General features: G+C 38.0%; 1 protein-coding gene across 2 annotated transcripts in view; it reads left to right on the plus strand.

Moving 5' to 3' along the window:
- The window catches only part of LOC111157682 (structural maintenance of chromosomes 1B), a 72,548-nt gene that overhangs the window by 16,184 nt on the left and 32,852 nt on the right, over nucleotides 1–23,512 (plus strand). For both annotated transcript variants that reach the window (XM_022519303.1, XM_022519304.1), the window contains exons 5-11: nucleotides 2,898–3,136; nucleotides 5,276–5,534; nucleotides 6,467–6,607; nucleotides 11,783–11,865; nucleotides 12,436–12,643; nucleotides 15,350–15,535; nucleotides 16,892–17,071. In XM_022519303.1, coding sequence (XP_022375011.1) covers nucleotides 2,898–3,136; nucleotides 5,276–5,534; nucleotides 6,467–6,607; nucleotides 11,783–11,865; nucleotides 12,436–12,643; nucleotides 15,350–15,535; nucleotides 16,892–17,071 — 1,296 coding nt within the window. The remainder of the gene's footprint in view (nucleotides 1–2,897; nucleotides 3,137–5,275; nucleotides 5,535–6,466; nucleotides 6,608–11,782; nucleotides 11,866–12,435; nucleotides 12,644–15,349; nucleotides 15,536–16,891; nucleotides 17,072–23,512) is intronic.

Below are 23,512 nucleotides of genomic sequence, written 5' to 3' on the forward strand. Positions count from 1 at the left end.
TTGTACTCTTACAAATGTATAAGGCCCCCAAAGAGTTTGTGTTAATGTGGGTTATATCTACCAATATTTATTATATTTGCAACTGAAACTGAGAAATTTTAAAAATATATTTTAACAAACTGAGGGTTTTGGAGGGGAGGGGGTGGGGGGTTAGGTGAGCCTGGTGGTGGGTATTAAGGAGGGCACGTATTGCATGGAGCACTGGGTGTGATGTATAAACAATGAATCTTGGAACACTGAAAAAATTAAATTAAAAATATATACATTTTTTTAATAGTCGATGTTAAAACAGTAGTAAACATACATTAACATAAATGATGTATTTTTATGAAAAATAACTTCATTTTTTAAACTAATTAGAAGGGTGGCATTGTTTTACATATTTATAATCTCCTTAATACATGGCTTAATAGAAGAATCTCCTATCTCCTGCATCAAACCAAATTTATGTGAAGGCCTAGCAGGTTTACCCACCATCAGTGCAACTGTCAACACAATGAAAAAAGCAAATGAGGGCTTATGAAAAGAGTTTTGACCTCAGGAGCTCCCTCAAAGCGTACTGGAACCTCTAGGAGGCCACAGACACACTTCACAGATACTGTTCTGTGGTATTTCTTGTTGCCTTTCACAATACCTAGTATAGTGTCTTATTTATGGTTGATAATTATTTGCACTTAGAATAATCTTTGTCAAATGGAAATCAGTCTGTCTTTCTCTTGCATAAAACCTCTATCAGCGGGCACCTGGGTGGCCCAGTTGGTTAAGCGACTGCCTTCGGCTCAGGTCATGATCCCGGGGTCCTGGGATCAAGTCCCTCATCAGGCTTCCAGCTCCATGGGGAGTCTGCTTCTCCCTCTGACCTTCTCCCCTCTCACGCTTTCTCTCACCCTCTCTCTCAAATAAATAAAGAAAATCTTAAAAAAAAAAAAACCAACAAAACAAAACCAAACCTCTGTCAGTGCAGTGCTTCCCTCTAGTCTCCCTCCCCAGTGTAGTTATATGGCCCCTTACCCACCTCTCAAGCTTTAGTTTCCTCTCCTCTCCCACCACACTGACGTTCACTGTTTATTGAACATAATGTGCTCACTTCTAGCTCTGAGCTTTTGCTGTTTCCCCTGCCTGACAACTGTGCTCCTGATGGTTTGCATGGCCAATACTCTCTCATTCAAGTTGTCATTAAAAAGATATTTTCTCAGGCAAGCATTTGCTATCCACATGCCAGTCTAAGCTGGCGCCTCTCCCTAGTGCTATCACATTACCCTATTTTTTGGTAACATATATTGCCGTAGGAAATTACCTTGTTTATTATGTTCGCTTGTTGATGCTCTCATTCCCCCTCCACCATTAGAACAACTAACTTGTAAGTTGATATGAGCAGGGACTATTTTTTTTTTTTAGATTTTTTTTTTTTTTAAAGATTTTATTTATTTATTTAATGACAGACAGAGATCACAAGTAGGCAGAGAGGCAGGCAGAGAGAGAGGAGGAAGCAGGCTCCCTGCTGAGCAGAGAGCCCGATGCAGGGCTTGATCCCAGGACCCTGAGATCATGACCTGAGCCAAAGGTGGAGGCTTAACCCACTGAGCCACCCAGACGCCCTGTAGGGACTATTAACATCTTCTTCACTACTACATTCCCATCAACAAGGTCCAGGCACATAGTAGGCAGTCATTAATATTTGAAGAAATAAATGAAAGGTAGATATGTTTCTCATTGTGATGTTTCTCTGTTTCCTCATATTTTTATATATGTGTATTTGTCCTTGGTTTTGTTAGTGGAGAGGAATGGTGTCAGTGAAAGACTCTGATATCCATAATATACTGAAACAGTTTATAGAAATGTGGAGTTGCAAAACTTCAAACTTTAGACAGTTAGAATCAATGAATTGCCTAACTATTTATTACAGTGATGTGGCAAATGGCTGTTTACATATTACTCGGAATATATCATAGATTAGGAGATTTCCCTTTAAGGCAGCGCTTTATTCCTTTTTTTTTTTTCAAAGATTTTATTTATTTATTTGACAGACAGAGATCACAAGCAGGCAGAGAGGCAGGCAGAGAGAAGAGAGAGGGAAGCAGGCTTCCCTGCCGAGCAGAGAGCACGATGCGGGGCTCCATCCCAGGAACCTGAGATCATGACCTGAGCCGAAGGCAGAGGCTTAACCCACTGAGCCACCCAGGTGCCCCATTCCTTTATTAATGGTACAAATGCTAAGGAAGTTCTTCCATTTTACATATATTTTAGAATTTTAGTATTGCTATTAACAGAAAAAATTACATCTTACAGCAGGAATTTTACCTGGAATCCTTGAAGTTATCATGATCTCAGGGTTGAGAGATTGAGCCCCTCCTCAGGCTTGTATTCAGCAGAGCGTCTGCTTCTCTCCCTCTGCCCCTTCCCTTGCTTGTGTGCATGTGCGTGTGCACACGCACTCTCTCTCTCAAATGTCTTTAAAAAAAAAAAAAGAAGAAGAAGTTGCCAGGGACCTTACAAGTCCTATAACTTCCTTCAGTTTACATATTAGGAGCTGATGTCAGAAGTGTTAATGGACTTGCCACACTCTGAGGTCAAGACAGAAATGGGACAAAGACCCAGGTTAGCAGGTGCCACTTCTTTGTTCCTTCCACTGAGTGGATGAAAATAAAATCATTTACTGATGTATTATATAACTGTATCCAGAAACCTTCTCCAAATAATGCTACTTTTGGCAACAATACTATTTCTTAGTGATGTAAGTAATTATTTCATAAATTTAATAACTTGTGAATAATAAATAATAGATAAATAATAAATAATTTGATTTCTTAGAGATGGTTGGTACTAATGCTGAGTATATGAAAAGTCACCTTAAATATACTCCCTTTTAATGGTAGTTGAATTGTACTGTTTTATAGGCAGAACGTTATCAGAGTCTCCTTGAAGAACTGAAAATGAACAAGATACAATTACAGCTTTTCCAACTATATCATAATGAGAAGAAAATTCATTTCCTGAACACTGAGTTAGAGCACGTGAGTAGGGACTTGAGTGTCACAAAGGAGTCTCTTTCCCATCATGAAAACATAGTGAAAGCCAAGAAGAAGGAACATGGAATGTTAACCAGACAACTACAACAAACAGAAAAAGAATTAAAGTGAGTTTTTAAAAATAGTTATTAACAACTGGATTTTACATACATTGATAGAAAAAATATAAGTGACACTTTTAAAGTAGATTTAAAAAAAAAATTTTTTTACTTTGAAATACTTTTAGATGCACAGAAAAATTACAAAGATAGCAAGAGTTCCCCTACTCCCCACACCTAATTTCTCCTACTTTTCACATTATTAATTTGATAGATTATTTTTTATTAATTTATGATATTAATTTTATTAATATTAATATTATTAACAGCCAGTGGTCATTATTAATTTGTCAGAATTCATGAACCAGTGTTGAGACACTACTATTAACTAAAGCCCATACTTTACTCATATTTTCTGATTTTTCCCCAGTGTCCTACTTCTGATTGGGAATTCAACATTACATTTAGTCCTTGTGTCTCCTTAGGTTCCTCGTGGCTATGACAGTTCCTCAGTCTTTCCTTGTTTTTGGTGACCTTGAGAGTTTTGAAGTATATTGGTCAGGTTTTTTTTGTAGAATGTCTGTCAATTTCCCATAATTAGTAAAGGTTTATGGATTTTGAGGAGGAAGGCCGCACGTAAATGTCACTGTCAGCACGTCACATCAGGAAGGCCAGCGTTTAATCTGTGTGACGTACCGTCTGTCTAACACATGATAGTACGAGACTGACATCACTGTTGATGTTGGCCTTCTCCTGCCTGTCTATGAACTCCATCCCGACAGCGAGAAACCTGGCTTCCACTGTCTGCTTTTCATTTCATTTTTTATTTTTAACTTTTATTTTATTTTAATTCAATTAATTAACATATAGTGTATCATTAGTTTCAGATATAAAGTTCAGTTGTTCATCAATTACATGTAACAGCCAATGCTCATTACATCACATGCTCTCCTTAATTCCCATCACTCAGTTACCCCATTTCCCCCACCCATCTCCCCTCGTTTTGTTCCCATGATTAAGAGTTTCTTATGACTTGTCTCCCTCTCTGATTTTGTCTTATTTTATTTTTCCCTCCTTTCCCCTATGATCCTCAGTTTTGTTTCTTAAATTCCACATATGAGTGAAACCATATGATAATTGTCTTTCTCTGACCAACGTATTTTGTTCCATCCAGGTCAAGCTACCCTATGACCCAGCAATTGCACTACTAGGTATTTACCCAAAGGATACAAACGTAGTGATCCAAAGGGGCACCTGCACCCCAGTGTTTATAGCAGCAATGTCCACAATAGCCAAACTATGGAAAGAGGTGTCCATCAACAGATGAATGGATAAAGAAGATGTGGGATATATACCCAATGGAATATTATTCAGCCATCAAAAGGGATGAAATCTTACCATTTGCTGTTCATTTTCAACTCCAGTAGTCACACATAACAATCCCAGAATTGTTAACCCGTGCCCTCATGGGGAGCAGCTTTAGCAACTAGAGTATAATGCTTATGTATAATTCCTTTTGTTTTAGTTTTTAGACTTGAGTCATTTTCAGAGTTATTTAGGTTAGCTCCTTTCCCCTCACCCCCTCCCATAAAGTAGTTTCATACCAAGATTGGTAATATCATAGATGTTTTGGTTATATCCCATCTCGGATCCCCTAACCTCCTAAGTGATCTTTTTTAATTTGCATACATTACATTAAGGTTCACTCTTAGTGCTATAAAGTTCTATAGATTTTGACAAATGCATGATGTCATATGCTCACCATTATAGTATCATACAGAGTAGCTTTACCACTCATAAAGTTCCCCTGTGGTGCCTGGGTGGCTCAGTGGGTTAAAGCCTCTGCCTTCGGCTCAGGTCATGGTTTCAGGGTCCTGGGATCAAGCCCCGCATCGTGCTCTTTGCTCGGCGGGGAGCCTGCTTCCTCCTCTCTCTCCTCCTGCCTCTCTGCCTACTTGTGATCTCTCTCTCTCTGTCAAATAAATAAATAGATTAAAAAAAAAAAAGAACGTTCCCCTGTGCTTCACCTATGCCATAACGACCCCTCCAGGCCCCACCTCCAGCCCTGATGGGAAACCACTGATCTGCTTACAGTCTCTGAAAGTTAATTTTTATAATTTATTTTTAAATGTATGATTTGATCAAAAGAACTTCCTTTATATAGTATAGATTTAATTTACTTTAAAGCAAACTTTATTTTCTTTTTAGATCTCTTGAAGCGCTTTTAAATCAGAAAAGGCCTCAATACATTAAAGCCAAAGAAAACACTTCTCACCACCTCAAGAAATTAGACGTGGCTAAGAAATCAATAAAGGACAGTGAGAAACAGTGTTCTAAACAGGAAGATGACATAAAAGCCCTGGAGACAGAGCTGGTTGATTTAGATGGTGCATGGAGGAGTTTTGAAAAGCAGGTTGAGGAAGAAATCTTACAAAAGGGGCGAGACATTGAACTAGAAGCCAGTCAGGTGAACGAGTCAACAAATGAGAAAATTTTCATTTCTATTATCTCAGCTTCTTAGAAACAATTTAAAGAATGTTCTCTGATATTTTAAGAGATTATCCCCATACAATCCTCATCTAAATTAATGGGGGGTTGAAAATTTTCAGCCTGTATCCAGAGTTAAACTTAATCTTTAGACTAGGCTACTTTTACTTTATAAGATTAGATGGCATAACCTTTGTGAGTTAATTACAGTTATAGAAAAAACTTCGAAAAGACTACCTAGTATCATTTTGTAAAAAAGTTAGGTAGTTAAACTATGTTCTTATGTTCTTAAGGTGATCATTTTCTCCTTATAAATATTATAAAAACTTAAAAATAAGATATATCTGCCTTTAAAAAAACACGACCACTTAATTGGCAGGAGGAAAGTTGATTATTTGAGGTGGTTTAAGTGTGGTGGTGAATTAATATCCAATTTGGTACGTAAGACTTAATTATAATAAATTGATAGTAGATACCCAAAAATTTGTAATTCAGAGTTTTCAAAATTCTCTTAATTGAATTTTTTATCATTTATCTTTCATTAATTTTATAATAATCTTACATCATAACATACAGACTAACTATAACTGTATAAATAAATAAAATTTTATCTGAATATCTGTAATTTTATCTGAACTCTTGGGCCATTAATGAGTTTCAATCCCCTTTCTCATCTAAGAATTTCTTATAGAAACATAAAGTTGGTTTTGAATGCCTTATGTATTGTCTAAGCAGGTTTAAATAAGAAGAGGTTCATTTTGTATTCACATTATCTTACCTGGAGAACATGGCAAACTATCAACTAATTTATATAAAACTTTTGATAGGATTATCTGCTAGTAAATGATATCTTAAAAATTTCCTCTCATGCCTCTTATGTGAATTAGTAATATTTAACTGTTCCTTCTGCAGCTGGATCGTTACAAAGAACTGAAGGAACAAGTAAGAAAGAAAGTGGCGATAATGACCCAACAGCTAGAAAAGCTGCAGTGGGAACAGAAGGCTGACAAAGAAAGACTGGCGTTTGAGAAGAGGAGGCATGGAGAAGTTCAGGTACCTTGGTTTGTGTAGTCATGACTGGGAATTATTTTCAATGAAATTGTATTCTGTTTTTGTATCCACTTTTCAATATGTAAATGGATTTACCCAAGACATAAGCAATTAATTTTAAAAATTCTGGATTCCCAGTTTTGCTGCTTAGTACCATCCAGGAGCTCTTTCCTTGTGGTCTAAGGTAGAAGTAGACTGTGCCTTCATACATGTAATCAGTAAATATTTTCCACACTTCTGTGTAGTGATGGGCCAGGGCAGACCATAGTTTTTGTTCTTACATGTATTTTAGTCCAGTAAGATGAGGAGGAGGATAGACGAAGGGAAAAAACAAACAAGTATCATAATAGAGGTGAATGCAAAGTCCTGTGGGGACATTAAGAACACCGCCCAAGAGGAGCTTGATGCCCTACAGAGGAAGTGACCGAGACAGCATGATCGTGTCCGCCCCCACCCCGAGTAAGGCAGACCTGGCTTCCTGCAGTCTTGTTCTGTCACTGACCTGTTTCATCTTGAGAAATAACTAAATTATTCAACTTCTCTGAGCTTTGATTTCTTCATGTGTATGATGAGGACAGACTGTATCTACCTCATAGAGAAGGGTAGGGTGAACAAGATGAAAAGGAGTGTGATGACATATGAAGTAGTTGGTCTTTCCCTCTGTGCCTCCTGACCTCCTTTTCCAAAGACTAAGAATTGGCATGTAAAATTATTACTGCGGCATTCAATAGTAATAACAACTTATGATACATTATGGAGTCAGTGGGCCATCCTGAAAACAGGACCATTTTTTTTTTTTAAGATTAAGATTTTTTTTTTTTTAAGAGCATGAGAGGTGGGGGGCGCCAGGAAGGCTCAGTGGGTTAGAGCCTCTGCCTTTGGCTCAGATCATGATCCCAGGGTCTTGGGATTGAGCCCCATCGGGCTTTCTGCTCCACAGGGATCCTGTTTCCTCCTCTCTCTCTCTCTGCCTGCCTCTCTGCCTACTTGTGATCTCTGTCTGTCAAATAAATAAATAAAATCTTTAAAAAAAAAAAAAAAGCATGAGAGGTGGGAGGGTTAGAGGGAGAAGCAGGCTCTCCCCACTGGGCAGGGACTCCATCCCTTGACTCTAGGATCATGGCCGGAGCTGAAAGCAGTCTCTTAATCAGTTGAGCCACCCAGGCGCCCAAGCAGGACCATTTCTGATAAGAATTGTAAAGGGAAATGGTTCTGAATTATATATACACTTGATTTATATGTGGATATTTGGAATTTAGAGGAACAATGTTTATTGATTACTTTGCTAGGCACTTTGCACTCATTAGCTCTTATATGTCTCACAATACTATAGAGCAGGTGTTTGCTCTAAGGTAGAGACGGGAAAGCTAATGATTGGGATTTCGAAGTGAAACATGTCTCTGGAAACAGATCTAACATTCTCCAGACACAACAGCGGTAATATTGTAATATAGTGTGTATTTGTACGGGCCATGTATATACATGTTTACGGCCCTGCTATGAACCCAGTTTATTTAATCCTCAAACAATTTCATGAAGTAGATATTAGCATTAGTATGTTCTCATCCTGGTTTCTCCTCCTTTATGCATTCTTTGCCTGGTGACCTATATTCTCATAGTTTACACACCATCTGCTGATGACTCTGAAATTGGTATTTCTTGCTCGGAGTCTCATGTATCTGGCTGCTTTGTCAGCGTCTCCATTCTGGACGTTGACTACATATCTTGAGCTGAAATCCCAAGCTGCCCTTTTGATCTTCACACCCATATGCTTCCTACACGTGATCTTTCTCATTTTACGTGATGACAGTTCAATCTTACTGGTTGTTCAGAGCAGAAAACTTGGAGTCCATTTTTGACTCTTTTAGGAAATTCTGCTGGCTTCACCTTGAAAGTATACCCAAAATCATTTCCCTTCTTTCCACTGCTGTTGTTCCAAGTCACCATCTTTTTGTTTGTTTAGACCACTGTGGTAGCTTGCTACGTTTCCCTGTTTCCACTCTTTTCTCCTCCACAACAGTCTCAGCATAGTACCCAAGAGATGGTTTTAGTATCTAAGTCAGATCATGAAACTTGCCTTTTTTAAGTCCTCCAGTGGCTCACCATCACACACAAAGTTTAAGTCACGGTTCTCGAGTACGTAGACCTACCTGATTTGTTCACCTCTCCCACCCCAATTAGCCTTTCAAATCTCCTCTTTCTCTGTTCTCCCTCGTATTCCCTATTATCTAGCTCTCCTGGCCTCTGGAACAGATCAGATATATTTCTGCCTTTGAGCCTTTGCACTGGTTATTCCTCTGCTTGGAACATGCTTTTCCTACATTTCGTTTTTAACTCCCTCACGTCCTGCCAGTCTTTGCTCAAATGTTGCCTTCCATGAGGCCTACTCTGATTTCCTTGTTTAAAATTATAGTCCCCACTACACTTCTGCTCCCCATGCCCCAGCTCTGTTTCTCCCACAGCAATTATCCTAGCACATGATTTAACTTATATGTTGTATTTGTCTGCCTTCCTCTCTAGAATGTAAACTCCACAAAGCAGTAATATTTGTCTGTTTTGTTCACTGATGCATCCCAAGTGCCCGGAATAGTTCCTTATCTAGAGCAGATAATCAATAAATATTTGTTGACCTAATGAATTTCCAGATGAAAGAATTGAGACACAAGGTGGTTAACTTGACTGGACTAGTAAGTGGAGGAGCTGGGATGTGGTTCCAAATACTTGTCTCATCTTCTCAACCTCTCATTGTAGTCTTGCTGTGCGTTGGCAGAGGAAAATGCGAACAAGTAGGAAAGGTGAACTACTTGATAATTGTGAGTGTAAGAGAGGACATTTTGTGGAGGGACAAAAACAGATGTAGTACCAGAGCAGTAACTACTCTGAAAACACTTGTGTAATTAATGTCACATTATAAAATTTTACATGGATTTCAGCAAATACTCATTGTACATTTTTGCCTTTGTACATGCTAGTTTTGGAAAACCCTACTCATTTTACTTGGTAAATTCTGTAGCTGCCCACATCACAAAGCCTTCTCTGGCCTGCTTTTTCTCCCCACCAAGAACCTGAATATGATTTCTTCCTCATCTAATCACCCATTGTGTTTAACCTATACCTAAGGGCTCTTATCAGATTGAAGAAAAAGCAGGTAATTGGTACAGTTCTACTAGACTGGAAGTGTCTTAAAAGCAGGATTTATAACTATCTGTTGTGAACCTTGTACTTAGATGTCAGTAAGTGGTGGTTGAGTTGCAGTTGTCTTTTGAATATAAAAACATTCGTAGAAGAAGAACAACACATCAGGCTGGAGAGTGATGGAGAAATCTGTTACTCAGTTTCCCACAGGACTAGTGGCTCCCTACCGTGACGGGAGGAGCTTAACTTTCCACAGAACCCGAGGTCACTAGGTTCTGGGCAGTGTTGGGTTTTCCCAGACAACTGGCATCTCAAATCCAGAATGCCTGGTACCGTGACAGTCTGATTGTCCCCCATTATGTGTCAAGCCGGACATGCAGGCCTTGACACACTTTTCTGTATCATGATGACCCTGGCCTTTTACATTTTCTTTAGCAAAGCCCATTTATTTATTTTATTTTGTTTTTTGAGAGAGAGAGAGAACACAGGGGAGCCAGCATGCACACATGTGTGAGTAGGGGGGAGGGGCAGAGAGAGAAAGGGAATGTTAAGGAGGCGGGCTCCACACCCAGCGTAGAGCCCGACACTGGACTCAACCTTACCATCTTGAGATCATGACTTGAGCGGAAATCAAGACTCTTAACCGACTGAGCCACCCAGGTACCCCAGCAAAGCCCATTGTTTAACCTAAGCCATATCCAAAGTTTGTTCTGAGCTCATTGTGTAACAGAAGTTGACCCCAAAGAGACCCATCTGACCTAAGTAATGACCATGAAGGAACACGACTGGCAGGATACAGACCCTAAGAGCGGCTGGAGTAAAGGCAGAGGTCAGTGTTTCCAGTTGACTTGACTTGGTATTCCTCATTAATCTTGTTTTTGCTGCTTTGAATGGAATTCTTAAGGGAGATAATAGAATTTCAATATGGAACTTTCATTTCAAAATATGTGAGTCCTAGAGCAAAGGAACTGTGTGTTGCTTATTGTTATAACTCTGGTACCTGGCAAAGGAAGTGTTCATTCAGTGAATTGGTATTACACATGAGTAAAATGACATAATTATCTTTATAGAATATGTTTGTCCTTTTCCACATGAAAATTGGCATTTCTTCTCTTTCCTGGTATTATACACTGAAGAAGAATTGTGTTTTTTACTTTGGTACACTCCTGGTTTTAGATCACTTAGGAATAGAGTAAGAAAGGTTCATCTTACTGTAGTATACAGGGTGAACAGGGGAAGATTAGAGGCGAAAGCAGCTGAAGGCTAGCACAGCACTTGTATTTAGTGATAAAGTGAATGGAGCAAGACTTTTGCGAAGTCTTAGTCCCACAGGCCCATTGTTGCGTTGCAGGTTCCTCTGCTATTGTAACACCAAGTCACTGGCCTGGAATCATTGTGTGATTGTCTGCTTCCCACCAGCCCTCAGTCTTTGAGAGCAGAGACTCTGTCCTGTCCATTATTATTTTTTAAGATTGATTTATTTATTTGAGAGAGAGCATACATACACAAGTGGGGGGAGGGGCAGAGTAAGAGGGAGAGATGGCATCCCAAGCAAACTTCCCAACGAGTGGCTCTATCCAGGACCTATTAGATCGTGACCTGAGCTGAAATCACGAGGCACATGCTCAACCAACTGAGCCACCCAGGTGCCCCTTCTGTTTATTATTATATCTCTCGCACCTAGTACAGATAGCCAGAGAATAAATACTCATTGGATGAATTAGTTTGAGGAACACATATGAGATATGTGAGGTCTTTGAAAATCAACCCTTAGAAGTTACCAGAGTAAGCTTACTGGGGGTCAGCTATCTAGTAAATGGTGAAGCCAGGATTTGAACCTTGACACTTAAAATCACAAAGCTCTATCCCTTACTGCCTTTTCAGAGTTAAACATTGCTCTTACTAGTGTTTTCATAAGGTTATATTTGATGTGCTTCAAATTTGGAATATCTTACAATTCTACAGTAATTTCTAGCAATATGGTGAAAAATAATTTTGTTTGGAGTTGCCGATACTGATTTTAGGTTTTTTTCCCTATTTTAGGAAAATCTAAAACAAATAAAAGAACAGATAGAAGACCATAAAAAAAGAATAGAAAAGTTGGAGGAGTACACAAAAACATGCATGTGGGTACAGTTCTTACGGCTTTCTCATGTCTCAGGTGTCTGGTATATTTATGGGATATTCATGAAATGAAAGCTTCCACCGACTGTATCCTAAAGTTCTCACTTCTTTTTTTTTTATTTCATTGTAGATAATTAAAAATTATACTTAACCATATAAGTAAATACAGTAAGTTTTAAAAATATAAACTTTCAAGTGGTGTAATTTTGGTATTGATATTTTATAATAAAAGTTAGGTCATGAAAGCTAATATAACCTAAGTATCCTACCACCAGAACTTTTATTTTTCGTTGGTGTTTACCTATTACTAAGCCCACAACGACTGTTCTGGTTATAGCAATCGATCCTTACTTCCTCAGTATTCAGAACTATGCCTCTTCTGAATCAACAAAGAATGATCAAAATCTCTTTGACCATGTCTGGTACTAGGCTTATTTTATTGTATTTTTCATCATTTAAAATTGATAAGCGCTATTCTGTTCCCCTGCGATGCCAGACCACTGTGGAATGTATCTTGTAATTAAATTTTGTTTTTTCTTTTTGCTATGTAATTTATTGTTATTATTATGCAGGGATTGCTTGAAAGAGAAAAAACAGCAAGAGGAAACGCTAGTGGTTGAAATTGAAAACACAAAATCAAGAATGTCTGAAGTTAATGAGGAACTGAATCTTATTCGAAATGAACTGCAGAACGCTGGGATTGACAACCATGAGGGGAACCGGCAGCAAAGGAGAGCGGAGGTTCTGGAGCACCTTAAAAGACTTTACCCAGATTCTGTGGTAATTAGAGATGAATAGTTAATTGAAACAAAAAGCCTAAGCCTTCTTATTTGGGATTAGGAATGTTATTAGAAAGCAGAATTATTTCTAATTATTATTAGAAATTATTAGCTTATAGAAAGCAGAATTGTTTCAGAAATCTTTTAGTTTTGTGTTTGATTTAATTTAAAACATAATAGTAAATAATTGCAACAAAATTTAGATAACTTTCAGCAGTGTCTATAGATAAGTAATTATTGGAGAGAAACATTAGTGTGAACGTATTACCCAGAAAATCTAAGTTTGACCAGTATCCTCAAAGGACACAGGTGCCATAAGATAGTCTGGCCCTCCCACCCCAGGCAGATAGCCTCAAACTGCATATTCTTCATGATTTCAATTTTTTAAAATATATTTTCAGTAGGCATCATTGGCATACTTTTGAAACAATGAATTTTTATTCTGTAAAGCTGATACGTGGATACACATACCCACTTTTGCTAATGTATTTCATTAGCCCAAATAGAGCAAAAGCTAACCTGTTGCTTGGTGTCAACTTCACAGAATTATTTCCTCTGGCATTAGGGCTTTGGCCTCTGACTCTCATGTCACTAACTCCAGTGTACACTGTGCAATCCTTAGTTTGTGAGGGCCTCCTTTTAGTTTTCGATACTGTTAGCCGCTTGAACTGTTTTGAAACTGGCCTTGACTTCTAGATCATGATGAAGGAGTAAGGCTAGGTCACAGAATCCTTCCCCCCAATACCAGAGAAAATGGCAAACTAGTTTTGAAAATGAGTTTAACGACCAAAAGAAGTGACTGTTACATCTAATGCCAGAACTTCAGAAAATGGTGATAGTCCATGATTAAAAAGAAAAGATTAAACAATAACATTTCTTGTTCCTGACTCAGCAGAAGGAAAACTAACAGATTGATTACTTCCTGAGAATCCTCCCCTAATATCCCTTAATCTAGCAAAAAGCCAACACATATGTATTTGTTTTCTTTGGTTAAAAAACTGGTGAATCAAGGAACATGAACATCTAATGTTCTTAGATGGAAGTGAAGGCCAATTCAAAGCCCTCTGGCAAAAATAGGATTTTCCTTCCCTCCCCACCCCGCCCCCCCCACTTGCGCCCTGTGGTAGGGGCGGTAGATATTTCCTTGGTAAGGAAAAACTCAAGAAAGAGTAAAACAGGTATTCAAACAAAAGACACACACAGCTGCAACTCAACTCTCACTTGTCCCTGTCTTCCAAGCCCTAAGATGCTAGAAAATTGGAAAATACTGAGGGGCTAGAACAGAAACTACGTGGTCCATCACCTCAGAAGAGAGAACCATCTCAGCTCTAGGTGAGGCAAGCAGAGCAGTTAGCCAGCACAGCAACTTCAGGCTCTGCACAGAGCCACCCGCCTTAAATGTAAGCAAGGGGAAAACAGTCAATATGGTAGATACAGGTCCATAGAACAATGAAGAGAAATGGTAATTTAAAAAGCACTTGGAAGTCTAAGAGCCTAGTCTGGGAGAAGGTTACAGAACAAAATCCCCCATAAAAGCTTGAATTCGCACAACCAGATTCACATATGAGCTAAAGCAAAGAAAAGTAAAATGCAGAGCTATGAAAACAAATCAAGAACAAACAGTATTACTGAACTAATAAACTGTCAAGTAGCAAGGAGGATGGGTTACACAGCTGGAAGTCAGATTACTGACCTAGCAGTAAGGTTTGAGTTAATCACAGGTGAATGGACACGGAAAAAACAAAGAGCAGGATGATAAATATTAAAGTCAGTGATGGTCTATCATAAGGAAATTGGTATTCCTGAAGTAGAACCTAGCAAATGAAGAAAGAGTAGAAAGATGTAAAATTCAATCTTCAGGTATTCCCAGGACGATACAGGATGGTTGACATTCTGACATTTTCTAGTAAAGGTGTTGATGTTCAGTCTAATTTTTGACCAGTCTTCAGACCTCAGATAATGCTTCTTCATAGGAAGAGTCCCCCTGACTCCTCAAGTTGGCCTGGTCCCTGTTACGCACTCTCAGAACACATTGTGCTGGATCACAGTGTGGATTACTGCTGCATTTTGTACCTGCTCGTAATTGCTATTTGTATCTTTCTTCCCTTCTAGACAGAAAGCTTGGTGAGGCCAGAGTGTCTGTTTTATTCAGTAATGGTCACACAGTGTCGAGCTGAGTATCCGCATGTACTAGGTGCCTCACTGGTTCTTATTTAATGACTAAGAGAGTGGATGAATACTACTATCGTAGCCTTGTAAAATATTTTAATACCTTTGTAAGGCTAATCTCTCCTTGCTACTCTTTTTTTTTTTTTTTTTTGAGATTTTATTTATTTGACAGAGAGAGAGACAGCGAGAAAGGGAGCACTGGCGGGGGGAATGGGAGAGGGAGAAGCAGACTCCCCGCTGAGCAGGGAGCCCGATGCGGGGCTCCATCCTGGGACCCTGGCATCATGACCTAAGCCGAAGGCAGACGCTTAACCACTGAACCACCCAGTACTCACTACTCTTTTCTTTCATGAAGTGCTACATCCAAATGGATACTTCATGATGAAATCTATGTCCATTTGAATAAGACTCTGTTCAAATATGTTTATAATTTTATAAAATTAGTTTTGGGGCTCTTCTGCTTTGTTACATAAGAAACAATGAATTATGTGTTCCTCAATAATATGTTTGTTTTTCTCCTTTTTTGAAACCTGCTAAGTTTGGAAGACTACTTGACCTCTGTCATCCTATTCATAAGAAATACCAGTTGGCTGTTACTAAACTTTTCGGCCGGTACATGGTTGCCATTGTTGTAGCCTCTGAAAAGGTCGCAAAAGATTGTATTCGATTTCTGAAGGAAGAAAGAGCTGAACCGGAGACATTCCTTGCTCTGGATTACCTTGATGTAAGAAATTTGTAATATTTATTAGCGCTTAGTAGTGATAAAATCTTGTATTTTAAAGTGTGTCATTATTGCCTTAAACTATGGTAGTGATTGAAAAAAATCATAGCTTGAATGTCAGTTAGTCATTCAAATGGCTGGTGTTAATGTATTGGTAGGCGAAGAATAGTAATTTTTTTTTTTTTTGAAGATTTTTATTTATTTGAGAGAGAGAGCGAGAGCCAGGGGGAGAGGCAGAGGAGAGGGAGAAGCAAGCTCCCTGCTGAGCAGGGAGCCCGGTGTGGAACTCATCCCCGGACCCCAGGATTATGACCTGAGCTGAAGGCACGTGCTTAACTGACTGAGCCACCCAGGCGCCCCAAGAATAATGATTCTTGATTTTATGTTTCTTCCTAAATTAGTTTTGCTATAATTCTACCTTGAGGATTTTGAGCACATTACTTTAGCTTACTCGCCAGTAATTTCTTTTGTTCCATAGCGAACTGTGGGAACAGTTATGACATACCGTCTCTCCGTGAAATGCCAGACCTGATCTCAGCTGTTAAATACGCAGCCCCAGAGTTACAGACATTGCAGTAAACACTCAGCAGCCCTTGGTCCACAGACTAAATTTGGGGCCTTTAAGTATGTATGGAGAGGCGTTCGGGGATCCAGAGTAAATTCCTGGAGCAGGAACTTTGCTGTTATCGTAGCTGATGTCCTTTACTGGTTTTTTTATTCTCACTAAGGAAAATGCCTACTTGTTCCAGCTCTGAAGACACTGAGCGGTAGGCACTGTGGCTGGTTAGAGCTCGTGCCCTAGCCTGGGCTGCCTGCCGCTCACTCCCAGCCCTGCTGTCATGACTTCTCGGTGGCTTCTTCTCATAAAAACGAGGTCATTCTTGCTGTTCTTCAGTAATCATTGCAGACGCTTTTTTAAAAAATCTATTTACAAACCCAGCTTAGAATTCGTATCAAAGAAGGTCTGGAAGCTTTCCTGGTCATTTAAGCCTAAAATGATTTTCTGAGTTCCATGATGTGCCACTCTTTTGACACCTATGTGAATGGGTATTATCTCCCACTAGACCCTAATTTTGACAGTATGGAACATCTCTCATGCATTGTTTTGTCCTAACCAGTCAGTGGCAGAGTTGAATCTGGAAATTATGTCTTCTGGCTTTTGCTGAAGTGTATTTTCTTTAAATGTTACATGAGCCACTGTTGGGATATATAGTTCCTCGGGTTCTTGTCAAAATTTTATTACAAATAAGTATGTACTGATAATTTTTTTTTTTGCTGTTACGCTTATTTATGCCTTTTGAGGATGTAGTATTTGGTTTTTAGTGTATCTAATATATCAAATATTTTTTAACCTTTTAGATCAAGCCAATCAATGAAAGATTAAGGGAGATAAAAGGCTGTAAAATGGTGATTGATGTCATAAAGACTCAGTTTCCTCAGCTGAAGAAAGTAATTCAGTTTGTGTGTGGAAATGGCCTTGTCTGTGAGACTGTGGAAGAAGCAAGGCATATCGCATTCGGTGGAGCTGAGAGACGGAAAGTAAGAGGCTTACATCATACTCTGGGATAACTTGAAGTAGTATTTATAAGACTAACATACTATATCCACATAAATACCTATATGTTTTCATAGGCTCTCTTTCATAAAGAAAAGCAGTGTAAAACCAAAGACAGTTATGGCTTTAGTGGTTGTTATAATGTTCAGTTGAGTTTTCAAAAAATTAACTTCTATAGTATTCTCCATTATCATAAATTATATTTTGGAAATTAGATTTATTGTAATCATAGCCTAAATAAATGTCCTTGGTGAATCTCCGATTTTTCCTGGCACTCACATGTGTAATGCATGTTTTTCTGAATACCAGGGGAAAGACTTTAGGTACTTATTTTAATTCTTCCATAGCTCAATGCAGACACTATCCTCTTACACGTTCAAGGTTTTAATGCATTTAAAGTTATAGAAATAGCATAATTGAAATGAAGTTACTGAATCCTAATCTCCAGGGAATGATTTTGATTTTGATTTAAAAATATTGTTTTACTCAGTTGAACAGTTTTTATTTAGTTAAGCAATGTTAAATTCCTAAAATTACCTGTTTTTTTTAAACTATATTTGTGAAGTATGACCCAGTATCCAAGAGCCTAAGTTATGAATTAATACCAGTGATGCTACTTAGTAATTAATTACATGACTTCAGGCTAATCTCTGCACCTCTAATTTTTTCATCTAAAATTGGGGAAATAGTAGCACTTATTTTGTAGAGCTAGAGGGTTAAATTCAGTAATAATGTACACAATTTCATTTGAGTGCCCAGCAAATAGCTCTCACAAAATGCTAATCATTTTTTTTAACTTGGTAGTTAATTTACACATTAGATCTAGAATGTCCACAGTTGCAAATTAATGCAAAACAGGCTATTCTTATTAAAAGTAGGAATTTTCAGTATTAAACTTACTAACTTATCTAATAACATGATTAATTTTTCAGACATTTTAGTACTTCTATCAGTAATCTTTCTGAGAATTCAATCACTGTTTTAGTAATCACTGTCATTGATTTCTACATATTAAATTTAAGGAGGCAAAATAAATGAGCTACTAAGGTATCTTATTTGCCTAATTATACTATAATTGATTTTTGTATCTTTGTAAAATATGTTTTTAAAATTGACTTTTGAAGATTTGTGTGATCAATTTAAAGAAGTCACATGAAGGCAAGATTGTTTAATCCTTTCCTTCATTCAGCAAATGTTTACAGCTTACCTCTTGTTCGCAATAACTAATTCCTTAGTCCTCTAGACTGTGTCTTGTTTTCTTTTCATTATTTCAGAATTTTAATCTGCTTCATTTGTCTTATTTGTATCTTAAATATAGTCTAGAGACTTTTATCTTCTTCCTATCATTATTATTCCATCTATAGAATTTTTTCTGTTTTAGGATGTGTAAAATGTTTAGATAGATGTCACATTTTCACAGGAATCATCTGATGTCTTCATTGTGCTTTTGGTTTTCCATGGACTTGATTATCTTTCTATAGACTTGATATCATGTTTTAGAATTTTTTAATTCAAATACTGCAGGTGAAATCACAAAATGATATTTTATATATAAACTACATACAGTGTATACAAACTATGTAATATAAGTTACAGCAGTTCTGCTAAGCTATAGTTTGGACATCAGGATTTTTATGATAACTCAATTTTTAAATATTTTAAAAATTTACATGACAAAATTTTAAAATCTGGAACCTATTTAAACACGTGATTATTCCACTTATTTGCTTCCTTTCCCATAGACTAGATGATTGTTACTCAAAAAAGTATATGGAAAGTTTTATGCTTTGCCTTTTTAATATGGTGGGGCAAAAACAGACCCAGAAAAATGTCATTAACTAGCTAATAATTCATGAAAAGTCATTTTTCCAAAAATTACAACACTGAACAAAAGAATAAAATTCAGGGTACAGTAATTTGAAAAAAATAGTGCCATCTGGAACAGAATATGGCTGAATCTAAATTTCACACTTGATAACAGAATACATTTCAGATGGATTTGAAGTATAAATGTAAGAAATGAAATTGTAGGTATACTTGGAGAAAGCATGGAGAATTTATTCTTTTTTTTTAAGATTTTATTTATTTATTTGACAGAGAGAGATCACAAGTAGATGGAGAGGCAGGCAGAGAGAGAGAGAGGGAAGCAGGATCTCTGCCGAGCAGAGAACCCGATGCGGGACTCGATCCCAGGACCCTGAGATCATGACCTGAGCCGAAGGCAGTGGCTTAACCCACTGAGCCACCCAGGTGCCCGAGAATTTATTCTTAATGTCAGAAAAAACAAGACCTTTTCAATATGACAAAAAACCCAAAACTATAAAGGATGAGCACATTTACGTTAATCTAAAGAAATTCTGCATGGCAAAAAGCACCATAAACAAAATCAAAAGACATGGCAAATCAGGGACAACATTTACAGCTCACGGGAAAGAGCAAGTTTTCCTACAAATCAATGAGGAAAAGAACACAAGGTAGAAAAATGGACAAAGGATATGAATATTTTATAAATGGAAATAAAATTTTCTTAAATATTTCTTAAATATGAAAACTCATCCTCCCTTAAAATATGGGAAATGCCCATTAAAATTACACTGAAATACTCTTTTCGCCTGTCAGATTGAGCAGTGTTAAAAAAGTTTGATTAACACTTGATGAGGAAAGAGGCTCTCCCACTTACTGCTGTGGGAATATAAATTCGTATCAGCTCCATGAAGGGCAGTTCTACCAGTTGTGGTTTTTAGGAACTTCACTTACAGATAAACTCACATGTATATGAAATGGTGCATATACAAGATTTATTTATTGAACACTGTATGTAACAGGAAAAATCAGAAACAATGCAGGTAAGACTAGTCCAATAAAATTATAGTGCTTTCATAGAAAGGAACACTATGCAACCTTAAATAAGAATAAAGTTCTCTATATACAAGTATGAAACAGTCTCCAAGATCTATTCAGTTTTTTTTAAAGTAATATGTAGAGTAGTGTATAGTATATGACCATCTGTGTAAAATAGTGAGGAAATAAGAGATATGCATGTATCTGTTTATGAAAAGCATTTCTGGGAGAATCCATAAGAAATTCACAGCATTGATTATTTCTTGGGAGGAAGGCACATGGGTGGCAAGGGCCAGGGGAGTTTTCCACTCTAGTCTCGTATCTTTTGAACTTTGAAATATGTGACTCTCTTATCTGTTCAGAAATAAAATGTTAAAGTATATCATTTTTCATACCAATGAAAGGCAACTTTAAAAATATGTATAATCCAGGGTGCCTGGGTGGCTCAGTGGGTTAAAGCCTCTGCCTTCGGCTCAGGTCATGGTCTCAGGGTCCTGGGATCGAGCCCCACATCGGGCTCTCTGCTCAGCAGGGTGCCTGCTTCCCTTCCTCTCTCTCTCTGCCTGCCTCTCTGCCTACTTGTGATCTCTGTCTGTCAAATAACTAAATAAAATTTAAAAAAAAAAAAAAAAAAAAAATAAAGCCTCTGCCTTCGGCTCGGGTCATGGTCTCAGGGTCCTGGGATCGAGCCCTGCATCGGGCTCTCTGCTCAGCGGGGAACCTGCTTTCCTCCGCTCTCTCTGCCTGCTGCTCTGCCTACTTGTGATCTCTGTCCAATAAATAAATAATTTTAAAATCGTAAAAAAATAATAATAAAAATATGTATAATCCACATAACATAAAAATTATAGAATCTACCTTAGCAGTTTATAACACTGAAATTCTATTTCTTGAAACAGTTGAAGTTGATGCAGTAGAATGGTTGGTAATCCTGCCGAGAATACATTTTAATGCCAAAGAATTTTTTTTTCTACCCCATACCTCTTGAACTTTAATGTTATTTAAAAATTCCTCTAACTCCTTTATTTTAAATGAAATTCCAGTTGTGTTAGTGAGGTTATTTTTCAGGAATGTAACCCCCCACGTAGGCATAGGACTACCGCTCAGGCCTCTTAATATAAGCTATAAATCAAGGAAATTACAGGCTGGAGATAAAAATTATCGTCCTTCTGGGATAGGAATTTGACTGTAAATCAAATGAAAATAGATTATCAAGATTATGCTTACCTTTAGAAGAAATAAATTGTTTTAATAAACCCAGGAACTATTAAAACCCCTAAGATCCATAAATACTATGAGTTGTTGCTTACTACGTTTTTGGAATTGAAGGAGGTGGATAACATGGTGGTTGAGAACATGGGCATAGATGTTTGACCAACTTGGACTTGAGTCCCCACGTATGGCCTTAGGCAAGTTACCCGATATCTGTTAGCCCCTCTCTCTAAAATGGAAATACTCTCTGCCTCATGGGCTTGTGACCATGGAATCATAGCACTTGTGGGCTCCATTGAGCACAGTGGACACATGTAAATGGCTGCAGTCACAACATCAACAGCCCACCGAGCAGTAAAGGAAGAACCTCCGAAAACTATTGCTTGTACCCCCTGCTCATGGCGGAGAAGTTGCCTAGCCTGAGTTCAGCGCCGGGGAGGAGGGTGCTGGCGCTGGAGTCCCACATGCAGTGTGGCAGGTTCTTAGTCGTGCAGAGTTCTTGACACAGCTCTTTCTAAACCAGCCCCCAGGGAGCTCCTTTGTCAGTATGAGGTTTGGTTTTTATACATCAGAAATAGAAATTAATAAATGTGCAGTTTAGAAACTTTGGAAAATAGAGCTCAAAAAGGAAAACGAAAACCATCGCCAACTTGTTTCTTAGAATACAGTTGCCAAAGCTGATGTTCGGGCATACTCATATTCAAAAACTATTCATTATCTATCTGAAATTCACATTTAACTGGGCATGCTGATTTCTGTTTGCTAAATCTGGCATCTGACTCTAGAAGGATCTAGTGTGTACTGTGGTATCTATGCTATATACTTAGAAACCAGTTTTATCCCTTAACTTTTGTAAGTTTTGTTTTTACATGTATAATTGGGTCTTTACTATGAGATCAAGTATATATTTACTTAACTTTTTAAGTAAATAGAACTTTTTAACTTTTCACTTAACTTTTCTTCACTTTTTTTGGTGGTATGATTTCTGTATTTTAATTTTAATCCAGTATTTATTTTGATATGTTTTGTTTTGTTAGATGTAGGTATTAGCTTTCCCCCAACCATTAAATGACACATTTCCTCCAACCATTGAATGGTTAATTACCTGCCCCAATATCATATATTGAAAATCTTTCTTTTTCTACCTGCTTAATTGACTTCAGTGATTTTTCATTATAATAATATGGATTATTACACTTGGTTCTTTTTTCACATTCTATAATTTATCTCTAGTATTTGTAGATATTTTATTGCATATTTATATTTATTATCTTTAATTTATAAAATCTAATTTCTTTCAGAAAATAATCATAATATACCTTTTGAATAAATAAGTAAAATATTAGCCTACAAGCATTGTAAAATCTGCATGTCTAAATTTATATTCTTTCTGAATCTTGATCTCCTGCATTTAATTTTACTCTTCTAGCCAAATGAAGTTCTGGTTTTGCCTCAAGGATTTCCTTGTAACGTCTATAATCCCCAGGCTTTTCTGATCATACCTCCTAAACATTTCTCAAATCTTTTTTTATTCATCCTATCTATTATTGGCTGATTTCTTACCATAGCCTCTAGTTCACTTGGACCAATCCATTTTCCAAATAGTTGGCAGAGTGGTCTATTTAAAGCTCCCATCTGATTGTTTCTCTCTCCTGTGTGCTGTATCACCCCAGTCGGTGCTAATCTGACTCCATGCCCTCCGTAAGCCTCATCCATCCTCAACTGTACTCAATCCCAAGTCTTCCTCTGACGGTGCACAAAGAGCTCCGCCATCTGCCCTACCTGCCAGCCCCACCTCTAAGCTGTTCCTCAACTCTCACTTTACCTTCTAGGAATTCTAAACTCTTCATGTTCCCACTTTCCCCAGCCCACCCCATCCACACATGCGCACACACTGTCTGCTCCTGTGTCTGTGCTCTGTTGCCAGAGTTCCGCCACCGCCCCACTCCTGGCTGTGTCCGACCTGACTGTGTCAGCGACTGCAGCTGCCTGCATGGTGTCTCTCTCCGTTCTGTCCTTGCTCACATTAACCTGATCTCACTGTGGAACAGTGGAAGGGGCCAGTGGAAGGAAACGGCACTTCATCAGTAGGCCTGCTGGAAACTTTCTTAGTAGAACACTCTCCCTTCTTTCTTGAAATACAGACCCAATAGCTAGAGCTGTAGGCTTCTCCTGGACTGCGAAATGGCTTGGGAAATTATGTGAGGGATACACGTCACTAGTGACACATTGTCACACAGTACAGTAAGCTTTGTGGAGAACTTGAAAGCGGAGGAGCCTATGTGGGTCTTCATCTTTCATTCAAGAGAGGGTGGTTTGGCCCAGCAAAACCAGAACGAGCTAACGGTGTTCAGGAGAGCGATGCTGCCTCC

The sequence above is a fragment of the Enhydra lutris genome, unplaced genomic scaffold (assembly GCF_002288905.1).
Source record: "Enhydra lutris kenyoni isolate GAN:26980312 unplaced genomic scaffold, ASM228890v2 scaffoldscaffold55, whole genome shotgun sequence".
NCBI lineage: Eukaryota > Metazoa > Chordata > Mammalia > Carnivora > Mustelidae > Enhydra > Enhydra lutris.